The following is a 23,820-nucleotide window of genomic DNA, read 5'->3' on the forward strand; positions in this document are numbered from 1 at the left end:
GAGCAGATCTTACCTGTATGGATGCGTTGTGCAGAGCAGGGGGACACAGCCTCTGGCTGCTGGGAAACAGATGCCAGAGGTCCACCCATATCGCAGAGGAGGAACTGCAAGAGTACAGCCCCCCTCACCCCAATTGTCAAGTGTAGTTGTGCTATAAACTGAGCAACATGGGAATAACTCATGTACCTTATACTCCCAACTATTTCACTCTAATGCTTTTTTTTTTTTTAATAGCAACAAATATTTCTGTCCAGATGGTGCAAGTGTCCCATATGGTGTTTCTACTTATATTTATAATCCTTAAACCTCATTATCTTACATGCTGTTACACTAAATTACAATCAGTGGTCATCTAAACTATATGGCAGATCTATTTGTGCCATACTGAATCTCACTATCATTACTCCATTCCCAATTCTGCACAAACACATTTTATTCTAAAAGGAACTTTGGACATAACAATCATTTCAGTGTGAGAAAGAACAAAACCTCATATTTCAACATAAGAAAAAAAAATATCTTCAAGGCCTTTGCTCTTGTTTCTTCTTCAAGCCAGCAGCAAACACACACTTGGGAAATAAAACTTGCGTGCATCCCCTTTTACACCTCCAGCAACATGGCACTTAATCCAAACAGTTCACTGGACTGAAGGGGAGTTACCACAGTTCCAGAACTCAAAAATTTAATTCTTTAACAAAAAATGAAAAATTGGTGGAAGACAGGTATTCCTCATTAGAGGCCATGCCCTGAAATCAGCCCAGGAAGTCCTCACCAGTAATACTCCACAATTTAATATTGTTTTTAGAAACTGTTTACTAAATGGGTTTGATGTAATTTATATCAGAAATTTTAAAGACCAAATTTGCTGCCCCTGAGATGACATGATAGTTCCCAGACGGAGAATATCTAAAATATTAAAAATTAAATGTTTGAAGAAAAGTAAGGAATCATTCCACAGTTTTACAAGCCTCCTACATTTGGAAAAGTATCTAGGCCTATTAAAAACATTGATACAGCAAGCATAAACTGAATCCAAACCAGAAACTGGAAGGCCCAAAGAAACAATATTCAAAACATCATGCTTTTCAAAATGCACCCAAGCATTCACCAAACTCTGCGGAGCACTTCAAAAACAATGCAACAAAGCAAGACTGATGAAATTGTTTTTCTCTGGAGACAATGGGTTGTCACAACCCACTTAAATCTGGACCGGTGCCTTTAAGCACACGTGGCAAGCACAAATATTTTGCAAAAAGCAGTGCCAGGGAGTACATACGTGGATTATTTCATGCTTTTTAGCCATAAGATGCTACTTTTGCTCTTCAAAAATCCATCAAGTTCAGTTTTTCTGATACAGATAAATACTGTGCTCTTAAAGAAATGTAAGTCACAATGTAGGACTATATTTGTCATGCTTTTGTCATCAGAACCATTGAAATAATGCAAATAGGTGATCATTGGAAAGCATAGTATTTCATAGTGCATTGGTGAACATACACTACAGAAATGAAATGCTTTGCAGTGCAAGTCTGAATTATTTGCCCACTGAAAATACATACAAACACATGTTCCATAACTTGGAAAATGAAGCAAAAATTTAAATTCAAAATAGAAGCAATAGATTCAGCAAACAAAATAAAAGCAGATTTTAAATTAAAATAAGGAAATTGATGATGCTAGCAACAGGAAACAAAGAGAATAAAATTAATTAAAAACAGACACGTAAAGAATACTTGCAGATATGTAAGGAATATCGCGCTGGGGAGAAGCAATACCCATTCCATTCTGAGCAAATCTAACATTAACCATCATGTGCAACAAGCAATATAATGCCATTAAATTTATCTAATACTTACATTAAAAACTTGAAGGGAATCAAGTTGAATCATACAGTATCTTATTTTAAATATAGCTTAGCACAAAGACTGCACAGCCCTAGCAAAGGCTGTAGGTTCTTTCTTTTTCTGAAGGGATGAGAATAATTTTATCTTCCGTGACATCTGCACGGACATCGCTAATATTGCTGCTTCTTATGTGGGAAGTTTTCTGTGGAAGCTGCAGGTAAAAACTAGCAACGTGCTTACCCAGCCTGCTACGCCTTATCTCATCAGGTGAGACTGGACGTAACTTCCTCTCTGCCTTGATCTCCTCCAGTATCCTTTCATGAAGGCTGCGTGGCCGTGGTGGGGTTGGTTTCAGCTTTCTTGCCGAGGCCTTGGGATATGAAGATAATCGTATTTACATAAAACAGTGCTTCCTTGAAAGTAGATTTCACACTATTTTGGAGAAAAATGTGGAATGTTGTGATATGATTTTGCATGCATTCCATATTAAAACCCACATAAACTGGAGAGAGGATTGTACTTTTCCCCGATTCATTATGATTTCCCAGAGATAAAGGGCTGCTGGTAATAACAGCTATTAATCGGTAAGTGCAAGATATTACACACTGTTCTTTAAGAGACCACGTTCTATATACAGAAGACAATATTTTTGAAAGCCCAAGTCAGAAAGCACAATATTTAATATATTCCCTGGACACAAACACGCTTTAAAAAGCCACATTTCTGTTAGGAATGAAACCCACTGGATTACATACAGGATTTAATGGAGGTCGTGATCGGATGAAATCCAGGATTATTTCATGGGCACTCTTTTTTAATCGAGGTGGAATGTCACCGTTGACCTGGAACAGAGAAAGTAAAATATGTATTTCTGTGTTTTGTATTTGTATTCACGCAGATGATGAGATCAACTGAAAACTCACAAGCCTGACAGAGCTTGCAGTGTTCTGACACCTGCACCAGACATAAAAGCCCACCAGTCCTGAGCAGAGCAACAATCCATATGCAGAGCACAGGCAAGGAAACACGCAGATAACAGCTTTTCAGCTTTGCAGATAGCTGCAGAATAACCGCAAATGCAGCAGCTTTAATCAGCAATACTTAGGATTTTGAAATGACGAAATCAAACATCAAGGCTGCAATTGTGTCTATGGGAGAATGCAGACAAAGCTTCTATCTTGCTTGGAGGAAAAGGGGCCCACACCATTTTTAAGAACAACTATTTGAGTCACGTCTCACAGCCAACCATTACACAGTCCCTAATACTCTGTTCTTAGCCTTTGAGAAAACATGGATGCTCCTTAAGGCCCCAGTTTTCTTGATCTCCTTACCAGCTCCCAAGCACAGATGTGAAAGCAAAGACAGAGCTGACACAATCACCAACAATTTGCCTTCAGCAATGAGTGAAAAGTATGCTCCCCTGGGATTTTTTTGTCTTTACCACCCGCCTCTGCTGGTCTGGCCATGAAGAGGTGGCCTTGTGTGGAAATCTCAGCAGAAGGAGGGGGAAGCTCTGAGCATGATTTCATAGCTGCCTCTTCACCTGCACTTTAAAGACTACTCAAGTGTAAAGCAAAGTTTGCTAATATGTCTAGAAAGTGAATCACTAGAATGCCATGGCATGCCACTGGAAGTAGAGGAAGGGCATTTACTTGCTGTAAATCATATATTTCTGTAGAAAATGGGCTGGGTGAGAGTTGTTTGCTTGGTTGGTTGGTTTTCTCCAGAGACACAGACATTTCTTTCTCTGATACCTCATTTAGAGTAAGACCATATACAAGACATCACAGGAAAGAGTCAGCAATTCACGATATGTACAGGATATAAAAGAAGGCAACAGAAGTTTTCCTGTCAAATGAAGAATTTATAAATTGTAAGCTGGGAATAAGCGTATGGATTTGCTTAAAAAAAATCCACCTGTCGGGTTCAGTCCTCATACAGCACAGTGGCCAAGCACACTGTCAGGGATGAGAAAGCATCCTACACCATACATCCTTCTGGTACCTTCTATTACTACATAGTAGCTGGCTATCAGCCCTATCCTCCAATTTGACAGAAATTCCCATGACACTGTATTTCTTAGACTGTGTCTCCCAGATTTCAGCACTTTTTTTTCTTTTCTTTCCCTGCCCCCCTTAAGTGTCAGAAATATATGTAAAGATCTAGCTCTGGTTTGTCAAAACACGTGCACTTTTGCTAACCAGAAGGAATGCTGCAGTCAGAAAAATGGGTTTAAATGCCCATAACATCACCAGAATATGATCCCTAATTGAACTTCAGTAATGTCAATGCAACTTCCATATAAGCTCTGCTCACCTCAGACATGCCCGGTTTCCAGGCTGAGGCAGAGTGACAGCCTCCCAAAGAAGATTCATCCCTTCCCCAGTAAGGAAGCAGATGCAGAGTCTCTCCTGGGGACTCCTTCTGGAGGTATCCTACCCCAGCCATGGTCCAAACTCTATTTGTTCCCCCCAACCCCACCCCTTTAGCTTCCTTAGAGTGAATTTCATATAGCTTGGCAGAGAATACCAAGCTGCTAAACTCTGCAACATGCATCATCTTCCTAAAAATAGTGCAGAAAAATTAAAATTGAAAAGGTTTATATTAAATGGTGATTTGACATTTTTATGCTGAGGACAATATTATTTTAAGTGGTGTGATTGATTTCTGCTGTTTAAAGACTGAGCAATTTTTTGAGGCCAGCATGCTTTTCAGGATTGTTAATGAAATGAGAAGTCTCTCTTCCCTGAGTTACTGTTCATCAGATGTCAAAGTTGATAGCTGAAGTTGAGAGTTACTACCATCAGAACAGCCATTTTGTAAACTGATAATCTCCTTTCCAGCCCTGGGGAACAACCCTCTGCATGACAGTAGGAAATAAATAATACATGGCTCTGAGCCTTTCACCTCAGGGCACTCTACACCCTGACTTAATGCCACCAGGGTATAATTAGTATCAGTATTCCCATTTGATTGGGAAAGGAGAAATATAAGATTTTCTTAAGTGATTTTCCACAGGATATGCGGGGAGCTGGTCACAAAGCAAGTGGATGTTTCTAAGACAACAAGCCAAGAGCAGGAGTGCCAGTGGCAGAACCTACCTTCTCATACCAGCGCCTAAGAGAGATGCTGACAGGAAAGACACTGAAGGGAAGCTCTTATCCTCTCTGTCCACACTAGATCTATTTCTCCACTCAAACTAACTCTCTCTGTAATGAGCAATTTAATTTTTAATTGATTAAAATTCATGGCTCTTGATTCAAGTCTAAATCAGATATATGTATTGCACAGATGTGGCCATGATACATGCAGGGGAAAAAAACCAAATCAACAAAATGATCTTTTTTTTTCACATATCAGATTGGCCCCAACTGCAAACCAGTATTTAAATAAATACCTCAAAATGCTGTAAAACTATCCTAACTCTTTATGCATGTAAAACCTCTTTTGTACAGCAGTATGCATTAAAACTGGCAGTGTGGGGAAAGCATAACCAATGAGTATAAAAATCAACAAGAAATTTAAAGATCTAAACAGCTAAAGCACAGAAAAATTACCATGTAATCATCTACTTACAACCTGCTACCATCACATTTTCATATATAAATATGGATTTGCAGTTAAAAAAATAACTGCAAATGGTACTTAGTAACCTTTGGCTGAAGCCCAAGCTTTAAAAATGGTGTCCCAAACAAGAAGTACATCACACATGACTTTCACAAAAAGAACATCACTTATCACTGACATTCAATTATCCCAGCCATTTATTTGTCTCACTATAATAGGTGACAGCATTAAGTAGGAGAGTGCTATCTCTAAATAATAGGTAACATGAAAACAATATTGTTTTGTACTACCTAGAAATTTTCATTTTAAATGAGATTGCACGGACAATTGAAATAGACAGAGGGGGTATGCTACATCATTTCCAGAACAGCTCATGATAAAGTCCTGTTGTCAGTTAAAGTCTCATAAGTAAATATATATTTGCCATCTTTCATTGTGCAGACAGTATAGTGCTTTTCTTAACATAGCTGGTTTGGTTTAACATAATTTTTTTCACAGTAGCTAGTACGGGGCTATGGTTTGGATCTGTGCTGGAAACAGTGCTGATAACACAGGGATGTTTTCATTACTGCTGAGCAGTGCTGACACAGAGCCAAGGCCTGTTCTGCTTCTCACACCACCCCACCAGCGAGGAGGCTGGGGGTGCACAAGGAGTTGGGAGGGGACACAGCTGGGACAGCTGATCCAGAGTGGCCAAAGGGATATCCCATACCATATGACGTCATGCTCAGCATATAAAGCTGGGGGAAGAAGGCAGCAGGGAAGGATGCTCAGAGTGACGCCGTTTGTCTTCCCAAGTAATGGTTACGCATGATGGAGCCCTGCTTTCCTGGAGATGGCTGCACACCTGCCTGCCCATGGGAAGTGGTGAATGAATTCCTTGTTTTGCTTTGCTTGTGTGTGCGGCTTTTGCTTTACCTGTTAAACTGTCTTTATCTCAACCCAGGAGTTTTCTCAGTTTTATGCTACTGATTCTCTCCCCCATCCCACCTGGGGGGGAAGTGAGCAAGTGGCTGGCTGGGGTTAAACCACGACACCCCTACAGCATGATTACGAACTGTAAAGCTCACTGCTCTACCTAAGATGACTCCTAAACTTGTGCAGAAATTTGACAAAGGCAGAAAATGAAAAAAAGGCAGCTGCATACCACTCAGTAAAACTAAGTCAGAGCTGTGCATAAGAGAACAACAGACTCCACAATGTCCAGCTGGACAAACCGGTCAAAGACTTCTCACATTCTCTACACCCAACTCGAAACACCTGAAATCTCACTTATTAAAATACTGTCCATGCACAGCTGTTATTGCAATTAATATAAGTACAATAAAATGATAAATACTGTAAATAAATAAATACATTGTTGTTACAAATACCCAAACAACCATGCCAGAGGATTCTCAGATTAGACATTCAAATTACTGGATATTTTTAACAATAACAACTTCTGCCTATAGGCCTAAATTCCCCTATGGGAACATGGCCAAGCTAATAGCACTGCATCACAGACATTTGCGAAGAGCTCAAATACGGAGACAAGAGCGCCGTTACCTATGAAGAATTTAACTGTTATGCAATGTAATGCTGAGTTTGGATACTATGCAAAAGGTACCTGACAGCCATGCATTGAAAAAGTAACTTAAGAGTTATCAGCTACTGTACAATAAGCACAGCTCAAGAAATATAGTGAATGGTGCACATCTTGGAGAAGGGGAGGTGGGCAGGAAAGAGAACTAATTGTGAATCAATGTGGAATTAAAAGCTATAGCTTAAAACATATGCATAATAAAGAAAAAAGCCTGTAAGAGTAATTTAATCCTTAAATTTCCCCATTTCCAAATGTTGACTCTACCAATGTTCACAATTTTTAACTTTCTGGGAGTGAGTCATCCATAGGAGAAAAATGCTATTAAATCTTTCCAGGTAGACATGCAAAGATTGCAAAATGGCGGGATGTAAGTTATCTTGTTGCCACAACAACCACAGAAACAAGGACTCTTGCCTCAGACAGATAGATGACAAATTTGAAATTATTTTCATATGAACTGAAATAGAAATGCCAACGTCACTGGAAGTAATGAAACCAGTTATTTACAAAAAGCCCAGAATTTGACATTTTACATCTTCAAAACACTTTGAATATTTGCACTATGACAGAAGACGAGCGAGAACAGACAGCTCCAGTTATCGGCATCTGTTAACACTTTTGATAGTCTGAAACACCAAACTAGTTCCTAAGTAATGCACCTAATAGGAACATCTGCTCCTTTCCTAATTTCTACTTAGAGTATTGAGCAGTCATGGACAGATGAAGCTACTCTTTTAAACACAGCATTATATTAATAAAAAGAACAGTGAAGACTTCATGTTGCATCTCATTTACTTAAAAGAATTACTTAACCTCTTGTTATCATTAGTAGCATATGGATTTTCACAAGCTACAAGTCTAAAAATACTCCCTATAAATTTAAATAAAAAATTGCTTTTAATAAAAATTTTGCCAAGCATCCATTTTGACCGATAGAAAGAAACATAATCTATTCTTGTCCTTTTCTCCTCTCCTCAAGAATCTTGACAGTTTTCTCTGATGGGAATACACAATTGGTTTTGACCCGTGACGGTCAGCTAAAAGATGCTGTATTCATGCGATCTAAACTTTTAATTCTGAATCTTTCAGGTTCCACACATTTCACATCAAACTGCATTCTTATTATTGTGCATGCTTTGCATATTCTTCGAGCAGACCCTGCAGCAGAATCCAAGTTACTGAATTTAAGGTTTCTAATAAGAAAGAAGTTGTTTTTCTAACATGATGTCGCTAGCAGTTGTCAGACGGCCAGCAATTGCATCATAGACAACACTACAGGTACTGTACCTGCAGTTGATTGTAATCCCAATTCAAGTTTACGCCCAGAGGTCACTTTGGACCATCTACCTAGTAGACTTCTAGATAGCAGGACAAAAATAGATGCTTGCAGGAATTTCGTATACAGTGAGAGTCTGGATGAGCAGAGGAGCAGCTGTGCCTCGAAGACCTACCATATAATGAAGAAAATCTCTTCTGAATAGGCAGGAGCTTGGTCAGCAGAAGATGAATTAAAGGCTAGTCTGACAAAAGCAAAATTAGATGACCCAGGGGTTCCCATTCAAACACAACTACTATCCTGATTGCATACAGTAATCAAGGTCCTGAGGGGACTGTTCCTCTTTTGCAGTGGGTAGTATGAACACTTAGCACAGTTCTCTGAATTGTTAGTGGAAAGACAGATAACATCATTACCTGGGTGTGTATTTTACCCTATTGATTTAACATTTAAGCGACATCTGCTGCAGAAAATAAATACAATTTGATAGTCTAAATCCAGATCTTGATTAGGAAACTACTTTCAGCTCATATATAAAAGGCATTTATATTTGTAACAGAACTCATTTATTTGCTCCCCATGTAGTTGTTCGATTTCTTCCTCCTTTATTCTTTTTTTCTAATGATCTCTAATAGAACAAAATACACGTTTTCTGTCTCTCTCATGTGTGCCCCCCCGCCCCATCTCTGAATTTTTCTGGTGGAATCATGGCTTCCTCACTAACAAAGGGTTGGTGAGATTTTGTCAGGACAGCAAATGCATTTGAACACTGAACATTCTAACATGATGCTTCCACTCCAACTAGTAACAGGCAAAGATAAGTGCAAGGTATAAACATTGACACTGACCAAACACATGCCTCTAACAAAGGGATTTAAAGTATCCTACTAGGGATAAGGAGCCCTTTAGATCAGTTGCTAGCTTCGCAGGGTCTTAATGTTGAACACAATACAAACCAAAAGGAAAGAAAGAACAGTAAGTATCAAATGGAGTCCAATAAAGAGTGCCTTAAATCAATCTTACATGCACCTTTATGAGTGTCTAGGAGGACACCCATCAATCAACACTCTCCAGCTTGCTTTGGTATATTGTCTTGACTTGAAAGCAGCAATAGGATATGCTGAAAATAATTAAGCTCAACTTCTACAAATGAAGATTTAATTTTTTTTTTTTTTTTACATAGAGTACTCCTTGAACATTCATAACAGATCACGGTAACATAAGTTTTCAAACACTGTAATATAGGTAGTAGGTAATAGAAGTTTTCAACCACTGTAGGTTTTCCTTTCCCGTCACAGTATCACTCATGTAACAGCATGGTAGCACTTTACACTCTGGAATTCCAAAAATTATGTTGTAACTCAAGATAAATATTCTACCAAATCAATAAGAAAAGCCTAAAACAATCTCTCAGTGGAAAGTGTGACAGAACTTTTGATATGACTCTTAAGGTTATCATAAAACCAACACAAGACATTTGTCCAAGCATATGATATATAGGTATGTCTTTCAGAATTCTAAATGCCTGCCATATGGAAAACAAAATACACAACATTTGTTGGTTTCATGTTTTTCTCCTGAATGTACTACATAAATTTAAGATGCCATATAAAAACCATGAATATTACTATCTACATGACATCATAATTTCCAGGTTCTCAGAAAAAAAGAGAAGAAAAGAAGAAGATAAAAAAGGAAAAGAACGTTTCAGATTTGACAAATTCTAGCAATTTTCTTGACTTACCATGACCTTCCTCAACGTATAGCGTTTGGATCGAATATCATCCATCAGCATTTCATAGGGTGTGAGCTGATATTCTATTGGGAGCGGGTTGTACTGACGCTCTTGAACTTTCTTAAGTTTAACACCATTCCGTAAATCTCGCATCACTTGTACCCAAAAACGAGCCTGAAGAGAAAAGAGAGAGAAATTTTATTTGATGCCTTAACCTTGAATGCCACCTCAGATTAAACCAAAGTTGTTCATTCCCCTTTCAGGACACCACCAAACACATACAGCTGTACTATTTTATTTTTAACACATCAACTAAACCCCATTTTATCTGTGGTTATTTTATATAAGCCTATTTTTAACTCTCATGAACGTAACAAAACTTTTTTGCAACTCAGCAGGACTGCAGAGTCTCACCTCAAGTGATGTTCACCTCTAAGATAATATAGAGAAAAGATTTGAAATGCTCTTACTGTACATTTATATTTCCTTTTCAAGTATATTGCAAACATGTCAGGAAAGTTTCTAGACTTATAGCTAATACTATGTGAATTAAAACAGAGATTGAATCCGAAACTTTGCTTCCCTTAGGCCCAAAATGTTCCTGCAAAATTTCCCAGCTTTTGTTCTTCAAATAGAAATTTTGGAAAGGACTCCAGTTCTTGCAATATCCTCTCAGTACTCCATTTCCTTTTGCTCTGCCTGTAAAAGCACCGCACACTAACACCTCCCTCTCATTTTTTGGGCAGCGAGAATGACTGGAGAGGAGGAAGAACAGGTGGTGGACAGAAGACTGGGAGACTGAAATCAAATACTTTTAAAAACCTCATAATATTCTTCTATGAACTGGTAAGAATAGTAACTAGAAAATAAACCAAGCTACTTTCTGTTAAGAGTTTCTCTGCAACAGTTTTTCTTTCACTGTTAGAGAAACTCGGTGGCTCTGCCTACTGCCCGGCTGCCCCTTTGAAGGGCAGTCAGCATGATACCTGTCTAAATGTCCAGTCTTTTTAAATCGCAAAAGCTTCTCTGTGAAAACAGCCTAAAGAAAAAAATTTAATGCTTGGATACCTGTATTGTTTCATCTGTCTGTGAAGGAAGGTTGAGACTCCATTTGGTTCTAACTTGTCACGAGTTACTATTAATTCGTATGTTAAAAAACCCAGACACTGATTTTAACATAAACCAAACAACTTTAGGCAAGCATTACAAAGAAATAGAAACTACTAGTAATGATGCTGAATCACTATTCAATTGTTGTCTTACCCAGTCAGCATTTTTTAAGTCATCAAGATCTGTGCTGGATTCATCACTTGCTTCTTTGTCCATTTCTTGAATCTTCTTCAGATTCTGCCAATGAAAAGAGAGTGAGTCAATAACTGAATGGTAGCATTATTCTCAACTAAAACTGAAGCTTATTTTCTGACATCTGTTGAATTATGTTGTTTGGGTATTCTACTGAATGCTTTATGACTTGAATAGTAATATTGTAAAAGTAACTTGAAATACTATTTGAATATATTTCTCTTAAATTGAAAAGTGGACCTTAAATGTTGGAAAAAAAATCGTAAGTTCTGACTATGAAAATACTTCAGATAACAGCATGCCTGAGGAAAAACTATACATAGAAATTTTAATATTCCTAAAATCGGGCTATGCACAGAAAAAAACCCAATCACCTACCAGGTCTGTTAAGCTACAACACAGAAAATGTTACCGACTTGGTAAGGATCCCATTCATATCAAAATTACTGGTATTTGTTGAAATTAAGTAGTCTGTATAACATGGTTTTAGATTCTGAAATTGAGTAATACAATCACGTAAGGAAGAGAAACAGATCTTTCAAGGGTAAAACCTGCTATTTATGAACAAGCTCAGATCATGCAAATATGGAAAAGATTGTCGCAAAGGGGCAAAGAAAAAGCTTTCATACAAACAAGAATATGAAAAATGATTAAAAGTTACAGCAGACCAAAGACTAGGCAAGCTTGCACACAGACAAATGCAAGTGAAAGATTTAAAAGGCCGTGGTTTACAAAAATGATTTTATACACATAAACAACTGCATATTCAAAATGCTGGGTTTTGGTTTACTTCTGTATCGAAATGTTCTGGAATCAGTAGTACAAACAAATTCTTAATACTCCATTCCACTTTTACAGAGAGTTTTCCAGGAAATCTTTAACAATGTTTAATTTGATCTGTTTTCTAAGTACTTACTAATGTATTCAAAATAGGTAGTTAAAACCTCAAATAAACTATTTGTTTATTTTATGAGACTAAAGCAATAGGTCAGAGGTCTGACAGATGTATTTATTTATCAAAAATCTTTTTCTCACTTTTAAGCACTCCTAAAGTTCCTTGAATGGAATTGAACAATCAGCCTCAATCTAGCTTTTGAGCTTCCCAGAAAACTTAAAAATAAGCATATTTTGTAAAACATTTTTTTCCTGGAAGTAGTTCCAAAACTGCCAACATTTCAGTGGAAGAAATGGAAGCACTGGAAGAGTGCTTAACTTGCACATTTAACAAAGTGCAAGTATCTACCAAACTTGGTTACAGAGATAGCACATGGGCATCAGCCACCACAGAGGTTTTGGAAAGAGAGCAGATGGGTTATTTATTGTCTTATTTAAGTAATGCACTTGCTTTCATATCAAAGAAGAAATACTACCATTGCCCTATAAAAATAAAATGCATAATTTACAGGAAGACTCTAAAAAACCCCATAAATAACCTACACTACAGAAACAAATATATCATGGGACAATGTGGGAAAGTTTTGGCATGACTTGCAGTATCACCACAGGATACCCAATCGGGAAAGAATGTCTTTACAGAAACTTGTGTTGGTTCTGTCGCTGCAGTCTAACACTTACAGGCAATTTCCAAAGGAAAAAAAAAAAAGAAAAAAGAAAAATGGAAACAATGAGTAACATAAAGGCCTCACTTATGTGTATTTTGCCACCCAGGGTTTACTCTTTTCTGTATCATACAGTCGCTGTAATCAAGTACAGAAACGGAACTGTATATTATTTGCTTTCTTGCAAATCGCTAACGTTTATTGATAAACTGCAAAATATAAAATTATTCTGATACCTTCTCTTTTTCCTCTCCATAATCAAAAAGCTAACTTCAGTAAACGAGCTCACAACTCTCATTGCTCCTCCTTTCCATACTGGAAGGTACACATTAATTTTTTAAAAATTAACATGTTCCAGCTGCTTAACCTTTACTTCGACTGTTCAACAAGATTTGCGGCAATTACCCATCTCAGCAACCATGCTCCCTATCATACAGTTTACAGGGCTGGTTTATGCCCAAAGGCTGACGCCTTTGACTGACATAAATATTCCATGAAGCTAAAAAGATTACGACCTGTTTTTCTTAGCAGCAGAAGATAAGAAAGGGGAAAAAACCCCCACCCCAAACAGCTGAAAGACCTTCCAAATAAGGCAACCAGCTAATTAGTTTCTCTGGAACATAGCTAGAGGGGGAGTTTCTACCCAAGAAAGCACAGGTGTAGATGATGATGGCTACCACGCACTGGAGAGTTGAAAGAGCAAAACCTGCCAGCCAAGGGGGAAGTCTCTCAAAGCGCAGTTTTATGATACAAATGAGCTGATAGAAGCACAGGCTACTGCCAAAGCCGAGCTCCCATTACTCCCCATCCTAGCGCTGAGTGATCAGGCTGCTGCCCACGGACTGGAACAGACACCCATGTTGGAGCGATAGTTTGTTCCCCTCCCTGGTTCCCGTCTCTGACCCCTAAATGGAGCTCACCATGCAATCAGTGGAGAACAGTAGAAAGGAAAGGAACTGCCATCGTTACAGAAGTTAGAAAGCTTTGGAGAATTGGGAAGAAAAAGAGACAGCAGCACTCTATCCTTGCGGCCAGTGCTTAGGAAGGTTTCCTTAGCTCTTCTGCACCTGTCAGGTGCTGCTTAGGAAAGAATAAATTCACTCTGACAAATGATTATGTTTAAACTTCTAGACTAAATGAAATATTATTATTTCCCTCCAGCACTCCCAGCCAGCATCAGTGGGTTTCAGCATCTGTTTCAATCGTAAATTATGGGAACCAACACATTTCCAATACAAGAGATCATTTGTCAGAACTTAACGGTGATCCAAAACCTGCATGTAACCTCAGCTGCTGTAGCCACTTGCACTTGCCCTTGGGACAATGGATTAAGAAGATCTATTATAGTATAATAAATACACGGCCTAAATGAGTTTCCATTTCAGAAAGCAGAAACATCTTAAAAGGCTTTTTCTAAACAATCCCGGAACCTCAGACCCATACCACAGATCTGATTCACCTATTACAGCCTGGGCATTCGTTCAGGAAATAAGGGTTGGATGTGTAGGAAGTGAATGTTTCAACAGCTATGGCTTTTTTTAAACCATTAAAGCATTTGGCCATTTGTTAAAAAACCCTGCGTTTTGTGACAAAAGCTAGTATTAAAAATACCAAATGTCTTCAAACATCTTGCTGCATTATTAAAAGCAGGCAGCTGATTTGCTGCTGCTGCGTGTCCCACATTCGAGACGCACTCTCCTGTGTTCAGTGACAGATGGGAGTTTATATAAAGACACTTGTCAGCACAGTGTCAAAGACTCCCACAAAATGCTCTCTAAAATGCAACGTTTTAATGGGGATGGTGTTCTTGGGAATCCAGATCTGGACTTTGTCTTTCACCAATTGCAGAAGACAGTCTACTGCAGTTCCCAGTTTATATTCTTAATTAGGAATCATTTATTTGCTGATGCAAGTAATTCTTACACTGCTATCCATGAAACTAATAAAATATTCTTGTGCCTCTAGGCTCAATTAAAAAATATATAACCTGCACCGAGGGAAAAAACTGCTTTTATATATTCAGCTATCCAACTTGGTTTTAAATTCCAAGGGCTTGGCCAGCAGCATTACTCTAGTTCTTTGAAAAGACCCAAATCCCATTTAATTCAAACGTGGGAATAGAATCAATTAAATTAGTCCCTGAAAACCTCTTGAGTCGATATCAGACAAAGTTCTTCATATATAGTGGTATGGGTCAACACGCTTTGCTCAGGATCTGGAAAGGGCAATAGTCACCATGCTGCTCAACAGAACTGTTTAAGAAGAAGCAAAAAAACCCCAAACCCAGCGCACATAACACTCATTGAGTGACAGTGCTTGCATCACTTAAGAAAAAAACAAACACAAAAAAAGACTCCACAAAAACAAAACAGCAGCATTTTCCCTTACTAAAGCTCCTAAATGGAGGGATCAAACAAATCACCATGGGCCTGCAAGCCTGATGACAACATGGTTGCAAAAGTGGAGTCACTGGAAGCCTGGAAGTGTAGGCAAAGGTGAAGTTATGACCAGAAAAGTTTGTGAATCAATTTCTTTCTCCAGTTGTGTTTTCTGAAAATCCAAGCAGCAGGGTATTTAACAGCTCTTACAGTCACGAGACTATTAAGACTAACCTGGCTAATGACCATATTTCCAAAATAAGTTAGCCATTAACATTGTTTAGGTACGTATTAACTACCTCTATTACCATATTTTGTACAAATAATACATCAGGATAGCCATGTTAAATGGAAAGTAACATTTAACTTTTAATTAACAGTTTTCCAATTGAGTCTTTGCATGGCATGAAACTAGGATACTCATGTACTTAATCAGAATCTGTATGTTTATGTTTTCATACAGATCAGATTGAATATATCCAGGCAGACTGAAAGAATTATGTTTTTACATCAGAAAGGACAAAAACGAAAGGCAACATGATTTAAAAGAAGAGTACAAAGATGACAGATTTGGAGCTTTATCTGTATTCTACCAAAAACTTAATTACAAGGCATACTATGGATAATGAAATTATGGATGAGTTTGTGATGAACATGGACTTTCATTGCAATTGAAGATGTAGCCAATTATAAAAATATACAAAGTCTTAATTAGTTTGGAAGGAATATTAATCTTGATACTTTAGGGTGTACATCAATCTCTAAAAATGTTTGAGATATGAGTCAAATCTACTGCAGCAGATTAGGACACATCTGCCTACTGGAAGCTTCCTGTATTTTATACTGGCTGGCATCACATGGTGTCTTTTAGCACCAGCTGTGCCAGTTGTGGAGTTTATCACCCACAGCCCACTCATGAATGCTTAGCTCTGCTACAGTCTGGCATCAGCATTTACTGGTTCCCCTTTTCAGACCCACAGAGTGGTTGAGGTTGGACCTCTGGAGGTCAGCTGGTCCAGGCCCCCTGCTCAAGCAGGGCCACCCAGTGCCAGTTGCCCAGGACCACGTCCAGGCAGCTTTCGAGTATCTCAAACAACGGAGACTCCACAATCTCCCTGGGTAACTTGTGCCAGTGTTCAGTTATCCTCACAGTAAAAAAAAGTGTTTCCTGATGTTCAGAGGGAACCTCCTGTGTTTCAGGTTGTGCCCATTGCCTCTGGTCCTGTCACTGGGCACCACTGGAAAGAGCCTGGCTCTGTCCTCTTTGCACCCTCCCTTCAGGTATTTATATACATTGATGAGATCCCTTTGAGCCTTCTCTTCTCCAGACTAAACAGTCCCAGCTCTCTCAGCCTTTCCCCATGGGAGAGATGCTCCAGTCCCTTCATCATCTTCATGGTGCTTTGTTGGACTTGCCCCAGTATGCCCATCTCTGTCTCGTACTGGGGCACCCAGAATTGGACACAGCACTCCAGGTGTAGCCTCACCAGTGCTGAGTAGAGGGGAAGGATCACCTCCCTCAAGGTGCTGGCAGTATTTCTCCCAGTGCAGCCCAGGACATCGTGAGGCTTCTTTGTGACAAGGGCACATTGCTGGCTCACTCAGGCACTAAGCGCACGTGGAGCATTAACTCCAGCAAAAAGCAAGCCTGGGCAGTGACAGGGAGCTGAAGGAGGACTAGGGCAGATATCCCCTCAATAAAGTAAGTTCACAATGTGGGTAGCAGGCCAGGTAGATCCCCGGTCTGATGCAGTGCAGCGATTTCTGCATTCCTATGCTTGCATAGTCTCTCCCTGTCTCTCTCAGTCACACTTGATGTCATTTCTGAGCAATGTGTGTGACCTTTTCAGATACTCCACAGCAGGAACGTTTGCTTTATCTCATGGACGTCACTTATTTGCGCCTACAGTTCTGTCCGTGGCTAGGTGCGAACAAAGGTGATGTCAGTGACTTTTGGATGATTCTGAAAATGATGAATCTTTTCTTTTACATGAAGCCCATTTTGAGCAGATATCCAAACTATCTTCCCCCTTGCCACACAAACATTCATTTCCTCCACCTTGTCGACCATTTTCCTCCCTACATAATAATAAAAAAAAAATTAAAAAAAAAGGATAAAAAAAAGGGAAGAGATCCTCTTTTTATGGAAATTTCCTATTGCAATTTTAAAAGCTCACTGCTGGAGGTGAGAAACAAACTGTACTCCATTTTTGTCATCAGCTGTAAATGCTTAAACAGCAGGACGCAAAGTTAGGAGGTCTTGGCCCATCAAAAGACCACTTCTGGATGGCAGCAGATGGTACACAGGGTTGATCTGCAGCAAGGGCACCTTTCACAGAGCCTGAGCAGCATACAGATGCTGCCAGCAAGCTGAAAAAAACACTCCAGTAAACTTGCTAGAAAAACTTCACCTTGCAAAAAGATGCTAAGTTAGATCAGATTAGTTAATTTCAACCCTACCTTTAGAGTTACTGCTGGTATTCCACAGAAATACATAATTTTACTACTGTTATTCTATTTTTTTTTTTTAACTATTGCAATAGTAGTATCGCACCTTTCTCAGCTCTGGCTTGAGTCCTCTCCTGTGCGTCCACTACATGAAACTTTTCATTCTCTTTAAGACTGGAAGTACCATCTCCCTGTCTGTAAGTCAGTTTTACTGCTGACCTTTCATACACAGGGAATCAGACTGGAAATAAAATCCACATGGCATCAAGTATGTGACAAAGTGCCTAAAACATTTTATTTGACATCCATTGAGATGACCTGAACAGTTCACTCATTGCTTCATCATTTCTGATTAATGCACTCACCCAAATGCACGCCAGTAAAACCCTTTCTGAAATGACCCTCCATTTGTCATATGACAGTGATCATATGATAGACTGGAGAGTACATGACTACTCAGTATATATATTAGTAACAAAACATATTACAACCCTATAGGCCTATCCCTCCTGCCTAGTGATGAAATCCTGTAATTTTCAAAATCCTGCCAAGTTTTTATAGTGCCAAATTGAAAACAGCATCACAGCAATATTTCTTCTGCCTGTTTCACAGTGTACTTGCCTTCTAAACCTGTCCTAGCCTGGAGCATAAGATAGGTCAATTGTGGTCCACTCCTAGCAAGTGAATTTCTGCAGATAAAAATTCTCCCTCTTCCACTACAGTGAAGTTGGCTGTTTAAGCACCTACTGAGCAAAAACTATGAACTTCATATACCTGGGAAACAGATACCTAGATGCCATCCAGTGGCCCTAGAAGGAATCCAAGGAATTTCAAAGAAGTAATTTTTATTCATAGAAAAGTTATTTTAAGTGATTTTAGAGGATTTCCCCCCTTTTTAGTGTATTTAGTTTAATTTTGATCTCACGTCCACAACTGTGTCTAGGTGTGAAGGATTCTAAAAGCTGACCTCCAAATAAAGCTGTCGGTTTTTGAAATAAACAGTTTAAAATTCCTGGCATCTTTAACGCCACAAACACAGTATTACACAGTATAGGGTTTTTTTAAATCGGAGCTGATGTATATAACTTGAGTTTTTTTGCCCAGGTATCTGCCAATGCAATCACCACAAATTCATGACAACAAAGTGTCCTTACTGAAGTATTAGGTGTTTCTCTCCTTCATAGCCGATACTCATATGAGAATGACAAAAGGAAAAGAAAAAGGAACTTATTGACTTGAATTGTATTTAACCATATTCCTCATGAATTAAGATTCTTCTATGTATTTGCAAGAGAGAAGAGCATATAAACAATATCACAGCTTTTACTGGCACAAACCTAGTGTGATCATATGATTCCTGCTTGCCTCAAGTATAAACTATAGAGGTCATTTTAAAATAGCGTAACAAGATTTACAGCATTCCACCTCGTATTTTCTTCATACCTATTTTTTTCTTTGTACACTACATTATTTTCAAAATTAAATACATTTCAAATCTATAGTTGGATAAAAGCTATAAGCAAGGATCAAGCACCTCATAAACCCAAAGTATTCAGGTTCCAGAAGCTGCTTATAAGATAATTTTCTTGGTCACTTCTTGTATGCCTACTGGGGGACAGATCAAGAGTAAAGTGAAATCAAAAGATCAAAATTCTGGCCTTGGTTAGGTGCAGCAATAAAAGTCTTACTGATTTCAGTAGGAAAACTACAAGGATTACTTCCTTTGACCTAAATGTGCTTTGAATCAATCCCTAATAGCCTTTGAGAGGCAAATGGTTTCTTTCATTTGGGATTAACTCATAGTACGGCTCTATGGTGTGATCAGATGTTGTTGGTTTTTTACATCCAGTTGCAAGGTGATTAAATAATTTGCAAATTCAAAACACCCCTCTACTGTTTTAATAAATTTTAAAAAAATTATTGTTAAGACAATTTTAAATGGTTATAAACCACAATACTTTACTTCGACACTGACAATGCCTTATTACTGCTTACTGTGGCCAAAACATTCAAGAACTACTGGAAATACAATTCCTTTCTGAGCAGAAAGAAGGCAGATCATCATAGCAGGGGGATTGGAACCAGATGATCTTTAAGGTTCCTTCCAACTCAAACCATTCTATCATTCTATGATTCTAACTCCAAAGGATCTTATCTTTGAGCCTCAACGTGGACTTTGCACAAGCTGTTAGCTGAGGTGTTTCTATCACAGGTCCCTCAATCCAGTGTTCAGAACACTAAGGAGCAGTCAAAAGCCCAGATGTGAAATTAATCACATCAGGGTTCAGGAGGCTGATTCAGAACAGAGATACTGTATCCTGTTTGTTCTCTGCATCGGGGCATTTGATGCAGATGAACCATAACACAAGCACTTCAGAGAACAAGTGGCTCTTTAGCCATGCTGACACTGTCAAAATTATCCTTGTATGATACTGCTTCACTTTAAAAACTGCTTTCAGTTTGAGTAGGACTGGAGGAAAAGTGGACATGAAACTTGACCCTGTGCAACAGAAGAACATCTCTGAAGGAGTCTCCCCCTTGGATGGATGCATCTCGACCGGGAAGGAAAGACAGCACCAGTCCCTTATGCCTGTGACTGGTTTGCGTCTTCCAGCACAAGCGTGAGGATAAAAGCTCCGTTGTGCTGCTCTGAGGCTCATTTGACCCTTTGATGAGCTGATTCAGCTCATTAACCTGACAAGGAATGACTCCTTTTTTTTTTTGTCCTGGTATTTGCTGTGTTTGTTTTCCAGAACCAGACGAAAGAAAACAGTGGGAGCATGTGTGCATGGGTGGAACAACTCTGCCTCTTTCAGCATCAAAAATTTAAGATCAGCCTGTAAAATTTTATCCTGCTTTTCAAAGGTACTGTAGATTTTGACTTACAAAAGAAAAAAAAATCCTTCAGGGATTTATTAAAAAGAAAAACTATGAAAGTGTCATTACTTGACAAGATGGCTTTGGTGAAGAAACCAGCTTTAAGAAGCATGTTTCCCTTTCTGCCCTTTCCCTCACCCACCAGTTTTCCAACGTAACCAACACCCGCACTGTGTTAACACAATTGCTTAAGGAGCCATTCTGCAGGCCAGATCACTGAAACTATCTTCATTAAAAATCATCCGCCCAACCTTGAAGTTATTCTTCAGCCAGACCATTTAATTGAAGTGGTTCCTAGGATGGCCTTTCAGTCAACAGTAACAGCCAAGTAGGCTGTTCCTCCCTTTAAGTCGGCTCTGCTGGGAAGCCTTTGTGACAAGTCAATCACATATCAAAGGTAAGGGAAGCTGCTGACTCGGTACAAAATATAAGCAAGAAGAATCTCAGGTAATTCTGAGCCGAAGACAAGGCATGAGAAGGAGCTAAGGAGTAACAGGCAAAGCTCTGATGTCTCACAACATCCCTGAAACACCAGAGGAGTTTTTAGACTCAAATCCATCATGCACATGCATGCAGGAATGGATGCATGTATGCAGCGTGTAACCCTCCAAGAAAAACTTCTGTTTTACTGCCAAATAGACTAGTCGCAATTAATAACAATTTCTATGAGACATCTGTAAATGGTTACAGGCCAAAAGAAAAAACCCCTCAGCTGTAGTAGTGCTCTCCCTGAACACTACAGATAATTTCCTCAAGCATCTGACATCCACTGCTGGCTGGGTACAGAAGTGATTTTGTAAGCCTAATTCACACAGTAATGAGCTCAAAAGCAGAAAACATTCTCAGACTGCTTACCTCTTTTGCACTTTTAATTTTGGCCAAGAAAGTGTACAGTTCCATTGTTTCAGCAAACAGAGCCCGACATACTGCTTGATAGTGGTTCGGCGCCTCTGATCGGGTTGGCAGGTGGGCAGCACACAGCTAGAGAGAAGAATAAACAGCAATATCAAAACAATGCTTAACTGCTTTCATTAATGCTATAGAACATGAGATAACATGAAAGGGAATGCAATGAAGTATTTAAGGCACAAAAATCCATGAGACATTTAAGTTAGGCAGAAATTGGAGTGTATTTTCTAAACTACTTGCTACCATTTATTTTATGAGAGGAGTTCTAAGACAGTAAGGGGACTGGGTTGACCATGCACTGGAAAATGCTGAAAACCAAGACATTGCCTTTTCATTACAAAAAGCCAAGACATAACAAAACAAAAATAAACCCCACCCAAACAAAAAAAACCCAAATAAAACCCAACATAATTGTGGAGGGGAAAAAAGCCATCTTGCATTATCAAATTTTGGGAAAACGTACTTAATTCAAACCAGCTTTAGCACCATAAGCGTTGCGTTGTTCTGCTTCCTATGAACATGGAAGAGACCTGTATCCCTACCAATTTACAGCAGGATGGAAGTTGAAGCAAGGAAAAAAGTAAAATGCAATTGTCAGGCTGAAACTCTGATTTATTTCAAGCAGTACAAAGATTTTTAAAATCGGCAAGAGCCATGGAAGTGCAGTCTTATTGCTTCACCTCAGACATTCATGAACATTTCCAGACACAGGCACTGCTGACGAGCTGATGTAAAGAAACACTGATAAATGTTTTCATATATGCTAAACCTGCAAAACTGTGAAAGCCTACTCAAATCACTAAGAATCATTCACAACTGCTGTTAAGCAGTAAATCAGTCCAGCATTGCGTTTAGAATAAAACATGCAGCTCCCATTTCCGACAACAGAAGTTTCACTGAAACCAGCCATTATATTTCCAGTAGAGAACCTGAATGGTTTGAGCAACATCCAGCTTCATCAACATGAACATGCAGCTTCTACTAGTGTAGAATAGCTCAGCACTGACACTAATCATTGTAATATCTTTTTCTTACACTTCCCATAAGTCAAATCCATCACCTGTAAGTATTTGTCATGGAAATCTTGGCTGGAAACAGATAGAACAAAATATCATCTATAATTTGATCCCTAAACAGTTTTAAATAAAAAAAAACCCAAACCAAAAGCTGATACTAGAGCACCCATATCGTACATCGTACTGGTGTAGATATTAAAATAAACCAAAATCTTAATGAAGGCCTTAAAATGTGTTGTTACTGTGATTTTATAGTAGCTATCTATTTTATATATATATCTGTATTTACAGCTATAGAGCTAAAACTTAAGAACAAGCCAAAACCTGAGGCAGTAGGTGGCTACATTCAGCTCTCCAGAACTAAAGCTTGAGACAAAAGCCTCTTTAGGAGAAGAGCCCTTAATTAGCCTAGTGGCACAGTTGTCTAAATCTCTCCTGTCATTACAGCAAACGCTGTGGTTACAAGGGGCACAAGGCATGTAAAGCTTGGGCTGCTTTTTCATATTGTTTTCAGTTTGATTTAAATCCATGCTGCCACTAAAAGGTGCGGTCCTGTGGCCTCCAGCTGTACGCGTCCACTGATGCCCTTCTGCTGGCACCGGAGTTCGTGCCCTATCTCAGAGAGGATTACTCACCCAGGCAAAAATTAACACCGTGAAGGAAGTGGGGCAGGAGACAGTTATTCTTCATGGCACAGACACACGCGTAGTAGCACAGGCTAAAAGGAGCAAGGGGAATAGGCTGCCAGAGTGGGGAAAGGGAAGGAGGGTTGAACAATTTCTTTTGGTTGCAGTCAGATTTAGCTTGGCTCACTGACAAGTTGCTTTCTGAGGCCACAGTCCCCTTGTTATCTTTTATTTCTTCCAATTAGTATAACAATACAGAGTTTAGTAGTCAGATTGGGTCAACTTCTTTGATAAATTTTCACAAGCACAATTTGGACTCCTGCAATATACTATTCTGATTTTTGTACCCATACGTAGATCTCCTTTTAGTTGCAAAAAAGAATATACATGAGGAAAGTTTATATATGTGTGTGTGTGTTTATTTTCCTTCCTTCCTTCCTTCCACACAGGGAACACATGGCAGATATATTCACAAAAGTGCCCTTGATTCCTCCCTTTCAAATTTTATACTGTTTTACAGTGATGGCCCAAATTTTCTTATACCATTCAAATTTCTTTCTGGATAATCACAAGAACATAGTTGACAGAAAAAAAAACTCTACTTTTTTTCTTTTCTTTCTTTTTTCCTTCCCCCTGCTCCATTTTTTTCTTTTCTGTTTTCCTTTTTTAACAAATCATATCATCTCCTTTGCAGATAA

General features: G+C 38.8%; 2 protein-coding genes across 5 annotated transcripts in view; one reads left to right on the top strand and one right to left on the bottom strand.

The window, feature by feature from the left end:
- Nucleotides 1-23,820, bottom strand: part of SPIRE1 (spire type actin nucleation factor 1) — a 137,175-nt gene that overhangs the window by 30,800 nt on the left and 82,555 nt on the right. For all 4 annotated transcript variants that reach the window (XM_075744481.1, XM_075744478.1, XM_075744483.1 and 1 more), the window contains exons 4-8: nucleotides 21,427-21,552; nucleotides 11,271-11,354; nucleotides 10,017-10,181; nucleotides 2,600-2,686; nucleotides 2,085-2,214 (exon numbers count right to left, since the gene is read on the bottom strand). In XM_075744481.1, the coding sequence (XP_075600596.1) occupies nucleotides 2,085-2,214; nucleotides 2,600-2,686; nucleotides 10,017-10,181; nucleotides 11,271-11,354; nucleotides 21,427-21,552 (592 nt within the window). The remainder of the gene's footprint in view (nucleotides 1-2,084; nucleotides 2,215-2,599; nucleotides 2,687-10,016; nucleotides 10,182-11,270; nucleotides 11,355-21,426; nucleotides 21,553-23,820) is intronic.
- The window catches only part of PSMG2 (proteasome assembly chaperone 2), a 152,687-nt gene that overhangs the window by 19,768 nt on the left and 109,099 nt on the right, over nucleotides 1-23,820 (top strand). The gene's annotated exons all lie outside the window — the stretch shown is intronic.

Source organism: Balearica regulorum, chromosome 2 (genome assembly GCF_011004875.1).
Source record: "Balearica regulorum gibbericeps isolate bBalReg1 chromosome 2, bBalReg1.pri, whole genome shotgun sequence".
NCBI lineage: Eukaryota > Metazoa > Chordata > Aves > Gruiformes > Gruidae > Balearica > Balearica regulorum.